At 48.4% G+C, this 15,141-nt stretch overlaps 1 protein-coding gene across 12 annotated transcripts in view; it reads left to right on the top strand.

Annotated features, from left to right (window-relative positions):
* Positions 1–15,141, top strand: part of Ikbkg (inhibitor of nuclear factor kappa B kinase regulatory subunit gamma) — a 49,916-nt gene that overhangs the window by 28,185 nt on the left and 6,590 nt on the right. For 3 of the 12 annotated variants that reach the window (XM_026381073.2, XM_026381074.2, XM_026381075.2), the window contains 8 exons: positions 4,615–4,816; positions 6,386–6,597; positions 9,997–10,115; positions 12,092–12,244; positions 13,193–13,289; positions 14,330–14,473; positions 14,662–14,804; positions 15,022–15,083. In XM_026381073.2, coding sequence (XP_026236858.1) covers positions 4,630–4,816; positions 6,386–6,597; positions 9,997–10,115; positions 12,092–12,244; positions 13,193–13,289; positions 14,330–14,473; positions 14,662–14,804; positions 15,022–15,083 — 1,117 coding nt within the window. In that variant the 5' untranslated portion in view covers positions 4,615–4,629. Of the gene's footprint in view, positions 1–79; positions 161–253; positions 631–3,885; positions 3,943–4,614; positions 4,817–6,385; positions 6,598–9,996; positions 10,116–12,091; positions 12,245–13,192; positions 13,290–14,329; positions 14,474–14,661; positions 14,805–15,021; positions 15,084–15,141 lie in introns of those variants that run through there. The other 9 variants (XM_026381069.2, XM_026381070.2, XM_077793810.1 and 6 more) reach the window with 9 other exon arrangements.

The raw sequence follows: 15,141 nt of genomic DNA, 5'->3' as shown, positions 1-15,141 counted from the left end.
ACTTCCGCCAGTAGCGTGGCCACGCCTCCCAGGCACCCTTCTGGATTCTGGGCGGGGCTTTCTGCCTTTTGATCTTGGCCCCTCCCGTGTCAGGGGTGGGACCGTCGAGGAACGCCTAGCGTCTGGATGCGCTGCCTTCAGAGTAGGGGTAGTGTAAATGGTAAAGCCCTGAAAAGTAGAGACTGGCGCTTGTCCCTGGGGAGTGTTCTGCTGGCTACTTTAGGCTAGCGGGTTCTGGCTTCCCTCAGGAACAAGAAATGGCCTTGCAGTGGCCTTGCATCTCTTGCCAGCCTCTTGTACTCCTGGGGTCAGGAATTGTGTATTTTACTTCCGGATCTCAGGACATCGACGCCGGAAGCCGGAAGCGGGGGTTTCCATATCGGGGAAGGGAAGGGCGGCCTCCGGACAGGGGAGTTTCTCCGAGTGTCCGGGCCCAGGAAACTCTCGCAGCCCGCTGCTCCAGCCTTTCTCACGCCTGACCTACACTGATGACAGGTGTGGTCCCCTTCTTCCAAGACAGGGTTACATCGGCGGGCGTTCTGCTGCCTCTGAAACGTCTTCTGATGTCCAGGCTTCTCCTGTTGGGCCCTACCGGTTCCGGCTTCGCGCTTCTAGAGCACCAGGACCCAGGTTATTTGGGCGGCGAGTGGGACTGGTTCTGCTCCTCTCTTGCCGCTGCGGTCTCTGTCTCACCATGTCTCTAGTGCGGGAACTTTTCTAGTCCTGAGACATTTCCTGTTCATCAAATTTGTGTGCAAGTCTTTAAAAAGGATTGGCGTATAGCTTGACAGCTAAGCGTCTTACCTCACGCGCCTCAGTTTGCTCACTTGCAAAACAATTACTATCTACCTTCCCTCATACCATTTCTGTGACCTGAGAACTAGAGGGTCGTCTTGGTATATTCTAGAAACACGGAGGAAGCGCACAGGGAACGTGGGCAGCATAGTTGGAGAGGGAGGAATGGGGAGACCAGATGGTATAGGGTCTTGTAGGCCTTTGACTTTTATACTGAGAGCAAGGGAGAGCCAAGGTAAGGTTCATGGTAGAGGAGGGATGTGACCTGAGTTACCTATTTTTGGTACTGGGGATTGAATCCAGAGGTACTCTACCACCGAGCTACATCCCCAGCTCATTTTATTTTTTGTTTTGAGACAGGGTTTTGCTAACTTGCTCAGGCTAGCCTTAAACTTGCTATTCTCCTGTTGCAGCCTCTTGAGTACCTCTAGAGTATCTGAGATTACAGGTGTGCACCACCACACCAGCCTGAATTATCTTTTAGGCAGATCTTATAGCCACTGTGAGAACAATGGACTGTAGGGGGCAAGACTGGAACCAGGATGGTGTGTCAAGAAGTTATTGCAGTATTCCAGGTGTGAGAGACAATGGTGCTGTGAACATTTTATTATTAAAAATTTAAAAAATGTGGGCTGGGGATTGGCTCAAGCGGTAGTGCGCTTGCCTGGCATGGGTGCGGCCTGGGTTCGATCTTCAGCACCACATACAAACAAAGATGTTGTGTCCGCCGAAAACTAAAAAGTAAATATTAAAAAAAAATTTAAAAAATGTATTAAAGTGGAAAGATTAGTAAATTCCATAAACCCATCTCTCACTTTACAATTATCAACTAGTAACCAAGTGTTTAATTTATACTCCTCAAAATTCTCTTCGGTTATTATTTCCATAACATCTTTTTTGAGAAATAATTCGAATGCTAAACAATTGACCTATTCAGTGTACAGTTCAATAGTTTGTAGCATATCTACTGATGTGTAGCCATCACCATTATTTCCAGAACATTTTTATCACCCTAAAAAACAGCCTTGGGCCCTTTAAGCACCCTTCTGGCCTCACTGACCTCATTTCCTTAAGTAGACTGGAAACTGCTTTTTTTTCCTCTGTGGATTTGTCCATTTTGTACATTTCTCATAAATGGAATCATACAACATGTGTTCTTTTGTGACTTGTTTCTTTCTCTTACCATAGTGTTTGGAAGATTTGTTTATGTTGTAGCATGTGGATGTACTAAATTTTGTTTATTAACCAGTTGATGGACATTTGGGTTGTTTCCATTCTTTTGGTGTTTTGAGTAATGCCACTATGAGCATTCATATGTGGATATATTTTCATTTGTCTTGGGTATATACTTAGGAGTTCCCCATTTATTTATTTATTTGGTACTGGGAATCTAACCCAGGGGTGCTTTACCACTGAGCTACATCCATGACCTTTTAATGCTTTATTTATTTTTTTTTATTTTGAGACAGGGTCTCTCACTGAGTTGCCAAGGCTGGCCTTCTAAGTCAGCCTCCCAAGTCACTGGATTACAGCTGTGCACCACCATGCCCAGTTCTCTCTTTATATTTATTTATTTATTTATTCACTTTTTTGTGGTGCTGGGAATCAAACTCAAGGTCTAATGGATGCTAGACAAGTGCTCTACCACTGACCTATATTCTCAGCCCTGAGAAGTTAGTTTTGAGAAGACTATTAGACATTCAAATAGGTATATCAAGTTTGATATGTGAGTCTGGAATTCAGAAAAGAGGTCTATTTTTGGGTGTTATTTTGGAATGACTACAGGATTGAGTATAGTTAGAGAAGAGAAGTGGTTCTAGGACAGCTCTGGGTACCTCTACATGAAGGTATGAGAACTTAGTGAAAGAGCCTGAGCAGGATCAGTTTTTGAAGTGGGAAGGACACCAGGAGACTGGGTTGTTAATGGAAGCCAAGGAAGAAAGTATGTGGAAAAAGATGGAGATGTCAGGTCAGCCGCTGTGTTTGGGTCAGTGGGGGTATAAGTGAGATGTTGTAAGTGCTAACAATCAAAACAGTCAAATTTTTTGGTACTAGGGATTGAATCCATGGGTACCTTGACACTGAGCTACCTCTACAGATCTCTCTTTTTTGGGGGAGGGTTTACCAGGATTGAACTCATGAGCACTCGACCCCTGAGCCATATCCCCAGCCCTATTTTGTATTTTATTTAGAGACAGGGTCTCACTGAGTTGCTTATTGCCTCGCCATTGCTGAGGCTGGCTTTGAACTTGTGATCCTCCTGTCTCAGCCTCCCCAGCTGTTGGGACCCAGTCATTTTTATTTTTATTTTTTTGAGACATGGTCTAAGTTGCTGACGCTGGCCTCAAACTTGGGATACTCCTGTTCCAACTCCTGAATCACTGGGATTACAGGTGTGCACCACTAGCCCAGTAAAACAACCAGATTTAATCAGTGTTAAAGTCAACATTCCTAGCATCAGGCCTGCTGCTGGAAACTTACATTGGGATTGACCTCCACTTCCTGGTAATCAGTCTTCTTGGGTGGATATGAAATGGTGGATCTGGTACTGCTCCACATGGTCAATATCTAAACTCAAGCGAACAAGAGCAGCTCACCTACTCTGCTTTGCTGTCTCAGGTCCTGCTCTCTATTTCAAATTTCTCAGTACATGTCAGACACTACAAGTCTCTTCTTACCTTTATCTTCCCAACTCTAGGGAACACTCCTTAGACCTGGCATGGTATTCTTGAAGCCCCTCTTCTGTGTAAGAGTTTCTGTGACTGCCAGAAAATGACAAGAAACTGGGTGGCTTCAAATAACATAAATTTAATCTCTCAGTTCTGGAGGCTAGAAGTTCAAAATCAGAGGGTGAACAGGCCATATTCTCTCTGCAAGTTCTAGGAGAAGATCCTCCCTTGTCTTTCCTAGGTGCTGGTGGTGCAATTGTTCTTGGCTTGTTCTCACACCACTCCCATCTCTACATGGCTTCCTCCCTGTGTGTTTCCCTTTGTTTTCTACTTTTTCTTCTCTCTCTTACAGGAATCCTTGTTATTGGAATCAGGGCCCACCCACATAACCCAGGATAATATCATCTTGAGATCCTTGATTAAACTACATCTGCAAAGACCTATTTTCCAAATAAAGTCACATTTATAGGTTTCAAAGGTTAGGGCATGGCCATATCTTTTTTTTTCTTTGTACCAAAGGTTGAAGCCAGGGATGCTTTATCACTGAGCCACATTCCCAGCCCTTTTATTTTTATTCTGAGACAAGGTCTTGTTAAGATTCTGAGGGTCTTGGCTAAGTTGCTAAGGCTGTCCTTGAACATGTCATCCTCTGATCTCAGCCTTCCAAGCTGCTGGGATTATAGGCATGCTCTACTGTGCCTGGTCATGGTCATATCTTTTTTTGGGGCTATTATTCAACTTATCACACTAGGTGAGGGTAAGAGGCCTTGACCCTCCACTTCTTAGAAGTGTGGGAAGGGATAGGGTAGGATTCCCAGAATACTGGCATTTGCCATGTATAAATAATCCTCTCCCTTTGGATTTTTGTGGTTTTTTTTCCCTGTAGTGGGGATTGAACCCAGGGCCTTGTGCATGCTAGGTAAGCACCGTACCATTGAGCTGTATCCCCAGTCTTAATCCCCTCCCTTTGGAGTGGGAATGTGTGCTACCTCAGACCAAAACTCCATTTCAGCATCTGGTTATACTAGATGAAGTGGTTGGCATTCTGCTGCAAATATGGGCCCAGAGCTTCTGCACAGAGTAACCACCTTGTCCTGCTGGGTAAGAGAATTCTGTATGGTGTCATGTGATGCCTGCTTTTCTTTTCCAGACACTGACTTGTTGGATGAGCAGGCATCTCTGGAAGAATCAGCTGTGTGAGATGGTGCAGCCCAGTGGTGGCCCAGCAGGGGACCAGGACGTGCTGGGTGAAGAGTCTTCTCTGGGAAAGCCGGCCATGCTACATCTACATTCGGAGCAGGGCATCCCTGAGACCCTCCAGCGCTGTCTAGAGGAGAATCAAGAGCTCCGAGGTGGGTCCAGTGGTTGGGGTGGTGGGGTGGAGTGGAGTGAAAAGTTAGGAGGTCCAGCCTTTGCTGAGTGGAACGTTTATTCCTATCACCTGCACCTTCATGTTTGTTAGGTCTGGATGGGTATGTGCCTGAGAGCATACCCAGGTGGTCTCTAGTTAGCATTTCAAGCTTAGCCGCCCTCTGGCTTGGTTTCAGTTGGGGTTTGCTGGAAGTACATTTAGGTGCAAATTAGTGTGCAGGATTAGTGTGTATTTTTTATTTTGTTAGCAGAGATTGAACCCAGGGGTGCTTAATCACTGAGCCACATTCCCAGCACTTTTTATATTTTATTTACAGATAGGGCCTTGTTAAGTTGCTGAGGCTGGCTTTGACTTCTGATCCTCCGGTCTCAGCCTACTGAGCTGCTGGGATTACAGGTGCATGCCACTATGCCTGGCTCAGGAAATGTGTTTAGAGTGTTCTCAGGACTGATATTGGGAATGAGAAGGATAGGGAAAAAAGTTAGGCTGGGCAGAGGGAGAAGTGGGCTATGAGTACAGGGAACTCTGGAGCTGGAATGACCTTTTCAAGTTGAGCCAAACTTGGCCAGGTCTCTGTATCCATGCAATGATCAATCATTAACTATTGTTGATCCTGGAAGTGGGCAGTACCAGATTCTGTGGGTGGGGCTTGGCTCTTGGCTGGGACAGTGGCTTTCTGGAGCAACTGAGGCAGTCTTCTGGAGGCCTCAGCAGAAAGCCTTCTGTCCTCTAGTGTGGCTGGGCACCAATGTTTTCCTGGGTCAGCATCCATGTCTCCATGACAGTTCTCCTCATCCTTGTGCTGCTCAGCTTCACCGGCTTTCAGAGAGCAGATGCACATTCCCACCTGCCTCCCACCAAGTGGAACATCCTTGACTCCCTTCCCCTCATCCTTTTCCTTCCAGCTCATGATCATGCCACCTGGTTTTTGGGGGTAGTCTTCCTCCTTTGGCCTGCTAGTCCTTTGGTTTGAGTGGGCCTCAAGTACCCAGGTGGCCTCTAGTTAATTAGGACACTTGCTGTAGGGACTTTGAAATGGCCTGGCTCACAGTTGCTGGGGGAGGGAGAGGCACTGGGAGTGGTGGGGCACCCAGCACTTTTTGTTGTCACTCTGAGTCCCAAATGTGTATTATTTTTTTTCTCTTTTTGGGGATTGAACCCAGGGGTGTTTTATCACTGAGCTATAAGCCTAGCCCTTTTTATTTTTTATTTTGAGACAGAGTCTCTCCAAGTTGCCCAGGCTGGCCTAGAATTTGCCATCCTCCTTAAAGTGAAGCTCACATGTTTAGTGTGGTATTTCAGAAACTTACGGGCATATCATTAGTAATTGATTTTGAAAGTGTTTAAAAAAATGAAGGGGGGTGTTTAGAAGCCATCTATCTTAGGGAGAGGTCACCTAGTATTATGGGAGGGTGCTGTGATGGTTAGCCCAGCTTCAGACCTTGGGCCTTGTAGGCCTCATACCTGTGTAAGCTCCGGCAGGGGCTGGTGCTCCAGGCTGCCTGACTCTTGGGACTCACCTCCCCTTTGCTGTCTCTCGTGCCCCCAGATGCCATCCGGCAGAGCAACCAGATGCTGCGGGAGCGCTGTGAGGAGCTGCTACATTTCCAAGTCAGCCAGAGGGAGGAGAAGGAGTTCCTCATGCGCAAATTTCAGGAGGCTAGGAAGTTGGTGGAGAGACTGAGCCTGGAGAAGCTGGACCTGAGAAAGCAGAGGGAGGAGGCCCTGAAGGAGGTGGAGGACCTGAAGTTATGTCAGCAGGTAGGTAGCAGGCAGGGCAGGCTCTTTCCTTGGAGCTTGGGGCTGTAGTTATACCTGCATACTGTTTTTTTTTTTTTTTTTTTGTACCAGGAATTGAACCCAGAGGCACTTAACCCCCCGAGCCACATCCCCCTCTCTTTTTATTTTTTTATTTTGAGACAGAGTCTCACTAAGTTGATGAGGCTGGCCTCAAACTTTTAATCCTTTTGTCTCAGCCTCCTGAGTTGCTGGGATTATAGGTATGGACCACTGTATCCTGGCTTTCACCTATGTTCTGTAAATAATAGGGATACCAGTGTTCCCACAAGGAACCCATGGTCAGGGGTCCCCCAGAGCACCCTCAGGCTTGATTTGCAGGACTCACCTGAGAGAAGCCATCATACTCACAGCTACAGCTTATTACAGTGGAAGGATATAGATTAAAGTCAGCTGAGGTTCAAGGTGCATAGAGTAAGGACCAGGAGAGGCCAGTGTGAGCTTCTAGGTGGCCTCCCAGGGAGCATTGCAGACAGTGCTTGCTTCTCTCATTAGCCATGTGGGAACAATGTACATTGAGTATAGTCAGCCAGGAAGCTCACTTGGTCCCTGGTGTCTAGGGACCAAGAGTGAATGAATGAAAATGTCAGGTTGGGGGAAGGGCCCAAGTGAAAAATGACAGAGTGTCAGTGTCTAAATGATGAGGCCAGTGTGTCTGGGGTTTTATTGGGGTCAATCATGTAGGCGTTGAGCACCATAGTTGGTGACCTGGGTGGTTCAGGCACCAGCCACCCCAAAGTTTATCCAGTTCTACGTGGCCCAAGGCCCCCACCTGCATCATGGCATCAGCATAGATTATCTGGCTTGGGCCCTAAAACCCTGGTGAACCAGACATGCTCATCAGGCAGGATGTTCAAGAGCCTTAGAGGTCATCCTCTAGGAGCCGGGCAGGACCCAGACTCAACTTTGGGAGGTTCAGGCTGTGGCCACCTCATGGACCTGTGAGTTGGCTCTTTAGTATACTGTCCCCAAAGGATGGCATGCTTACTGTGGGCTGAGGAGGGTGTTTCAGAGCCTTTCTGGCTTGGCTGTTCTCAAGATCCTGGGACAATAGTTGAGCAGGATATGTGCTGTCCGGGAAGGGCAAGGTGGGGGCATGGGAGTGGGGGGCACCTGATGCAGGCAGACTGCCAGCCCTGGAGGAAAGGCATATGCTGTGTGCCTCACTACTGGGAACTTCTGGCTCAAGGTGCTTGTTTCTCATTTGTGGAAGTGTAAAGAGTTTGCTAGGGCTGTGGAAGCAGAGTACCACATACTGGGGGCTTAAACAACAGATCTGTTTTCCCCCAGTTCTGGAGGCCAGAAGACTGAGTTCAAGATGTGGTCAGGGTAGATTCCTTCTGAGGACTGCAAGGGAGAATCCATTCAAGGTCCTCTCCCAGTGTCTAGTGGCTCCTGGCAGTCGTTGGTGCTCCTTGGCTGGCAGCTGCATCTCTTCAGTGTCTGCTTCTGTCATCATGTGACCTTCTCTCTGTGCATTTCTTTTTATAAGAACACCAGTGTCAAATAAAGGTGGGCATTCCTTTTAACTGTGAAAACAGATTTTGTTCAGTAACTGTTGTCAGTTGGGAAAAGAGCTGAGATCTATAGTTGACCAGTATTTTAAAGAGAGAATGGTGGCTAGGATGTAGCTCAGTGGTAGAGAGTGTACTTAGCATGCATGAGGCCTGAGGTTCCAACCCTAGCATTGAAAGAGAGGGGGCAGACTATGAATTAGAGTGTCAGGTGCGGGGAAGGGCCCAAGTGAAAAATGACAAAGGGTATCAGCATCTAGGTGATGAAGCCAGTGTGTCTCTGAGCTGGCAGTTAATAAAGTTAGGATTATGTTCTCCCAAAGAGACTGGGAGAGTGTGGAAACATCTTTTTTGATGATTCCATTTCAAAGGAATAGCTCTTAAGTCCTTGAGGTAGACACTGATAGGTTGTAGAAGATACACAGATATCTGAGACTGAGGAAGGACTCATAGCTGACAGTTCTTGTAGTAAATGCTCCAAGAAAGGTCAGTGATCTATGTTAGGTGTTGGCCAGAATAGATAGTTCTTTTAACAGCTGTGAGCATTTCCATACAGCATCTGGGAAGCTGCCTGGTGCATCTCACTAGCATGGCCTTAGGCTGTTGAAAGCCCTATTAAAGTTTGATTAAGTGTGTCTGTCTGTGTCTGTCTGTCTGTCTGTCTGTCTGTCTCTCTCTCTCTCTCTCTCTCTCTTGGAATTGAATCCAGGGCACCACTGAGCTATGTTCCTAGCCATTTTATTTCATTTTGAGACAGGATCTCACTAAGTTGCCCAGTCTAGCCTTGAACTTGCCATCTTCCTGCCTCAGCTTTCCTAGTTGGGTTAAGTCTCTTAAATGCAGGGTTTGAATGGAGTGTTTGCAGAAAGTCCCCCACCACCACTGAACTACATCCCCAGACCTTTTCATTTGTTATTTTCAGTCTTGCTAAGTTGCTGAGGCTGGCCTTAGACTTGCCTTCCTTGTGCCTCAGCCTCCCAAATTACTGGGATTACAGGCATGTGCCACTGTGCACAGAGAGTTTTTGTTATTAGTATTTAAAAAGCTTCAGTATCCACTCTTGCTTTGTGAAACCTCCCACCTTCTAAGGGCCCTACGCCCACAGACTAGGCTTGTATTTTTTTTTTAAACTTTAATATTTATTATTTTTTAGTTTTCGGCGGACACAACATCTTTGTTGGTATGTGGTGCTGAGGATCGAACCCGGGCCGCACGCATGCCATGCGAGCGCGCTACCGCTTGAGCCACATCCCCAGCCCTAGGCTTGTTTTTTTGTTGCTGTTCAAGTCTTGCCTCCTTTGGCATTGACTCTCAAAGATAAGAGAGCTTGCCTGCTGGGGCCATAGTCACATGGCCTCCAGGTTCAGCCCTTATGGTCTGGTGGCCAGGGTAGTACCTGAGCTGTCAGGAGCCACACAGGACTCCAGATACCTCTATGCTCCTGTGTCTCTTTGGGGTCCCGTGTTCCCCATCCACAGGGATGCAGGAAGGACTAGGAGGCATGGACTTTTGGGACTTGATCCCTTCACATTGCCTCAGTTGCCTTGCTAGGGTTGGGTAGCTGCTGGAGGTGAGGCATGAGATGAGTTGGGGAGGGATGGGAAGAGACTGGTAAATATATCTCATCCAGCAGCAAGGGTCAAGGTGGACCACTGGGGAAGGTTAGGTGTCCATCACACTCATGAGGCTCTGGGGTGTCTGGGTTTGGAAAGTGATGAGGGCAGGAGAGAAGCCCTGAGGGTGCACATGCCTCAGTCATTTGCAGGTTGCCCCCTAGGGACTGGGGATGCCAGGAGTGGGAAGCTGGGCAGAAAGTAGCACTAACAGGAGGTGACCTTTTCTCCTATAGCAGATGGCTGAGGACAAGGCCTCTGTGAAAGCCCAGGTGACATCCTTGCTGGGGGAGCTCCAAGAGAGCCAGAGTCGCTTAGAGGCTGCCATCAAGGAACGGCAGGATTTGGAGGGCAGGTGAGTAGGGAGGGAAAGCCAGTCCTGGAGGCCACTTCCAGGGTTTCAAATGAGGAGGGTGTAGAAGCCTCTGGGGATTCCTCTATGAGAGGGCAGATGTCTGTCATGGCAGATTTTTGACAGTTCTGGTCCAGGTATCCAGGACATGGCTCCTAGCTATTACTTCTAGGCTTTCCAGTCCTTTGCTAGAGTTTGTGTTATTTCCTTTGGAGGCTTTTCATGGGCCCCCAAGGCCACACTCTGATAGGTGATTCTCTGGAAGCACTCCCAGGACGCAGCACATAGTTGCCTTCCAGGCTGAGGTTTATCACAGGGGAAGGGTGCACTGTGGGATCCTCTAGTATAAGATCCCTAGTTGAAGACTGGAGAAGCCTGCCTCAGGCTCTCTGTGTACCCCTCTGAGGTATACAGAGTAAACCACTTCCCACATGTGCCTAATGGAGATAGCACCTTGGGTTTCTTCTGGGGGCTACTCATGTTGGCACCCTCTCCAAGGCACGTACTAAAATTCCTGAATCCTGGCAGAATGTGTGGTTGCTCACCTTAGTGAATGTTGTTTATACAGAGTTTGGGCACAGGAGCCACCCTTATCAGCAGGGAAAGCATCAGAGCAGTGCAGGGAACTTGCACCAGCTGAGGGTCAACCTTGAAAGCTAGCTGCCTCAGGCCTGCCTGTTATTCTTTTGCAAAGTGAGTTTGGTCATTTTAAGTGGGATCATTTGGTCAAAGTGCAGGGATGATGCTGTGGTTCTTATACTGCCCTGCTGCTGCTCTCCAGACATTTGGATGCAGCTGACATGGTGTCCTCAGCCCTCTTAATGCAGTATTAAGGTGGTCATTGTGCACATGGGGTAGTTGTCAGGGAAACCTTTCTGCAGAAGAGGGTAACTAGACTCCAGTTCAGAAAGAGCTGGTGGTGGAGGTGAAGAGGAAGCATGAGCAAAGGCAGAAGTGGAGAAGGCCTGATAGTTCAGGCCTGCCTTGTCAGAGTTGTGGTGACCTTCAGCTGGAGGCTACCACAGGGCCACATGGAAACATCCACCATTGCTGCTGCAGTGGTGGCTTTTTTTGTTTGTTTGTTTTTTATGTGATACTGGGATTTGAGCTACATCCCCAGCCCTTTTTATCTTTTATTTTGAGACAGGGTCTTGCTAAGTTACTGAGGCTGGCCTGTACTTGAGATCCTCTTGCCTCAGTCTCCCAAGTTGCTGAGATTATAGGCATATGCCACTGTGCCTGAGTAGTGGCTATTGAAGGCCCTGGGGCAGCAGGATAATGAGGCTGGAGCTTGAAATTGGAGATTAAGGAAGCTGTGAGGCTCAGATCAGAGGATTTGGGGATCATGGGGTGATTGAGGTGAGACAGCCTGAGCTGTTGTAGTGAGATGGAGAGAGAAATTCCCTACCAGGGCCATTGATGTCATGTCCTGTCTTACAACTCCCTGTGATCCAGGTGTGGGAACTGAGCCTGCAAACAGCTGGGACTCCAGCTGAGCTGTGGGCAGCAACAGGGCTGGAGCTGAGCTCTGGTCTGCTGTTGAGTTCAGTGTTTGCATTCTCAGGTGGGCAGTCTCCCTATGTTTTCTAGAATAGTCTGTCCTGACACCCCTTCCCTGAGACTGCTCTTGTTGAGGCCCCAGCACCTTCCTGGAGGTTCCTCTCACATTGTAGTGGGCAGCTTGGGATGCAGGTGGCCCATCCTTTTTTCAGTTCACCCCCTTCTCTTGGCTTTTAGTCTCCTAGCCATCTGCACTTGGTTGTTTCCTGGACCCCTGTACTGGAGCAAATTCATCTCAGGTGGAGCTCCTTATCATCTGTTCTCCACCTGGCTCCCGGTCTTCTTTCCTATTTTTGGTGGCAGTGCCTCCACTCTGCCACCCAGAGTCAGCTTGCAGTCACAGGGTGTTCAGAACCTAACTCCTTGCCCATGCTGTCCTTCTTGATGCCCCCTCAATGTGTTCTTCCTCCCTGTGCCAGGGTGCGGGCCGCCAGTGAGCAGGCCAGGCAGCTGGAGAGTGAGCGGGAGGCACTGCAGCAGCAACACAGTGTACAGGTGGACCAGCTGCGCATGCAGAGCCAGAGTGTGGAGGCCGCCCTGCGCATGGAGCGTCAGGCTGCCTCAGAGGAGAAGTGAGTTGGTGTGGAGGGGTGGTACTAGGGGTTGCCAATGGGCCTGTGGCTTTTCCTGCCTTCTGGGGAGCCCTCGTAGGGACTGGCTGTGGATGAGGGTTGACTCTCCTCCTTAGCCTTGCTAATAGTAGAGTCCATTGTTATAGTCAAATAATTCATCTTTGAGACTAGACAAAAAATTTTTTTTGGTAATGGAGATTGAACCCAGGGGTGTTATATCACTGGCTGACCCTATATCCCCAGTCCTTTCTTATATTTTTTTGAGATAGGGTCTTGCTAAGTTGCTGAGGCTGGCCTCAAATCTGCCATCCTTCTGCCTCAGCCTCCTGAGTCACTGGGATTATAGACGTGTACCACTGCACCTGGCTAAGACAAAAATATTATCTTTGGTTCAGTCCACATTCATATTTCCCTTTGTATTCTCCATATGTTCTTGCCAGCCCTTCTACTGCTTTCTGGTCTAGGATCCCAAGTTCCTTTCCTTGGCATGCCTTTTCAGTCTCCTTTAATCTAGAATACTCTCCCTACCTTTCTATGCTTTTCATGAAGTTGACAATTTTGAAGATTACAGGATAGTTCCACCTTATGACAAACATTAATTTTTTTATTGTTTTGCAATACTGAGGATGGAACCCAGGGCTTTGCACATGCTAGGCAAGCACTCTACCACTGAGCTACACCCCTAGTCCTTATTATAAACATTTAAAATTGTTGGCTTTAAGGAAACTGATAGGAACTATTGAGTAACCGAGTCAGTTGCAGTGAATATTTGTTGTCAGCAAAGCCTGCCTCAGAGTTGATGACCTTAGGAGTCCAGATGTACCCTTGGAAGGCCCCATTCCAGGTTTGTGATATGACAAGAATTAAGAGGGTAGAGCTAGAGGCAGGGAAGCCATGCCTGGGCTGGGACAAAGTGGTTTCTCCAATAAAAGCTCCTTTTTTGTGCAGGAGGAAGCTGGCCCAATTGCAGGTAGCCTATCATCAGCTCTTCCAAGACTATGACAACCACATCAAGAGTAGTATGGTGAGCAGCGAGCGCAAGCGAGTGAGTATGGCCAGCCTGCGCTGTCTTGAGAGGACTTCACCTCTTCCTGTCTCCCCAAAGACAGACAAGATCACAGTTCTTGAGACCTGAAAGAATTAGATTTGGTGGGGGGGATACTTGACTTGCCCTAGACCTTCCTTAGGCTGCAGCTGTGACAGTTCAGAGAAGGCCACAGGGATATGGGGCACATTGCCAGGCCCCAGGGTGGGCTGGCCTAGGGACACATTCAGCCCTCACCAGTGTAGTTCTTTTCTAAATTTTCCCTGAGCCAGGAAAAGCTCTAGTATTGATTGTATCCCAGCATGGAAAGAGAGCCGAAAGCTCTTTTCTAGTTTGTCCTCACAAGACCTAAACTGGGTGCGGTTTTAGCAATCACATTTTAAGAAGGATATTGTCAACCACAGATGTACTCTGCGGAGATTTATGAGGATTAAGCCTGAAACCAGGTCACCTGAGGAAAAGTTAGTTACAAAAATGGCACTTAATCTCTGGAACGAAATCCTGGCACGGAGGCGGGGTGTGGGGGGAGCGGAGGAAGTGTGTATGTGTGTTTATGGGGAGGGGTGTCTGTGTGGGATGAGCAGACCTTTGATCAGATGGCTGAGTGGAAGGACTAATGGATTGAGGCTTAGATGGTGGGTCTGTAGTTGGTAGCATATGGAGTGGGCAGCCTCAGGATGGAGTGTGGCTCTTGTCCTTAAAGGGTTGAAGGATTCTGTGATGGGAATGAGTGCCTTGGTGGGAGGATGAACCAGATGGCCTCAGAGTTCTCCTCAATCCCAAGATCCTTAATGTGTCTTGAGAAAAAAAACCTCAGCATTTCTTAAGCCCTGTGGGGAAGTACCAGGATGCAGCTTTCTTGCATACGTTGAGACCTTGTGATTGGCCCTGAAGTCTAAGGAGCTGGTGTTGTCCCAGCTTTGGCCATCCAGGGCTCCCTTTTGTCCTCAATTCTCACTCGAAGCAGTGGCCTACCTGGGTAATGGCTCCACCCTGCCCTGTTCTGGGAGGCTCTGTCAGTGCCCTTTGCCAATCTCTAGGGAATGCAGCTGGAGGATCTCAGGCAGCAGCTCCAGCAGGCTGAGGAGGCCCTGGTGGCCAAGCAGGAAGTGATTGACAAACTAAAGGAAGAGGCTGAGCAGCATAAGATTGTGATGGAGACGGTACCAGTCCTGAAGGCCCAGGTGAGGTCTCTCCTCCTTGTTGCGATCCTTGACCTCCCAGTGTGCTTGGGGTTACTTGCTGATGTATCTGCTCCCTCTGTGTTGCCAGAGGTTCATAGAGGGCATGAGGAGGTTTCACTTTGTTACCCCAGGCCTATCATGATGTGCCCAATGGGTGGTGGGTGTGTCCCTCTCTTGAATTTTGCCAGGCGGATATCTACAAGGCAGACTTCCAGGCTGAGAGGGAGGCCCGGGAGAAGCTGGCTGAGAAGAAAGAGCATCTGCAGGAGCAGCTGGAGCAGCTGCAGCGGGAATATAGCAAGCTAAAAGCCAGCTGCCAGGAATCAGCCAGGTAGGCTTCCAAGAGTGGCCATGTGAGGAGTGGGCGTAGCACTTGGCAGTGACCAGTAGTAATTGCAGGAGACTGATGACTCCTGGCTTTCAGATTAGGTTCCCTGTACTTCCCTTTCCTCTCTGTCCACCCTATCCTTCCAATGGCCTTTTCTGCTGCTCCAGGTAGGAGCCTCACAGAAATGCATGCATTGATTGGACGGTTTCTGTTTTCAAAGGATTGAGGATATGAGGAAGCGGCATGTAGAGGCCTCCCAGCCCCCTTTACCCCCTACCCCAGGTGAGTGAGTGAGCATTGTTCTGCAGGAGGTGGGTGGGGAGGGCAGTGTACCGCTCTA

This window comes from Urocitellus parryii, chromosome X (genome assembly GCF_045843805.1).
Source record: "Urocitellus parryii isolate mUroPar1 chromosome X, mUroPar1.hap1, whole genome shotgun sequence".
Lineage (NCBI taxonomy): Eukaryota > Metazoa > Chordata > Mammalia > Rodentia > Sciuridae > Urocitellus > Urocitellus parryii.
The sequence above is the reverse complement of the archived record's forward strand: the minus strand, read 5'-3'. Positions and strand labels throughout refer to the sequence as shown.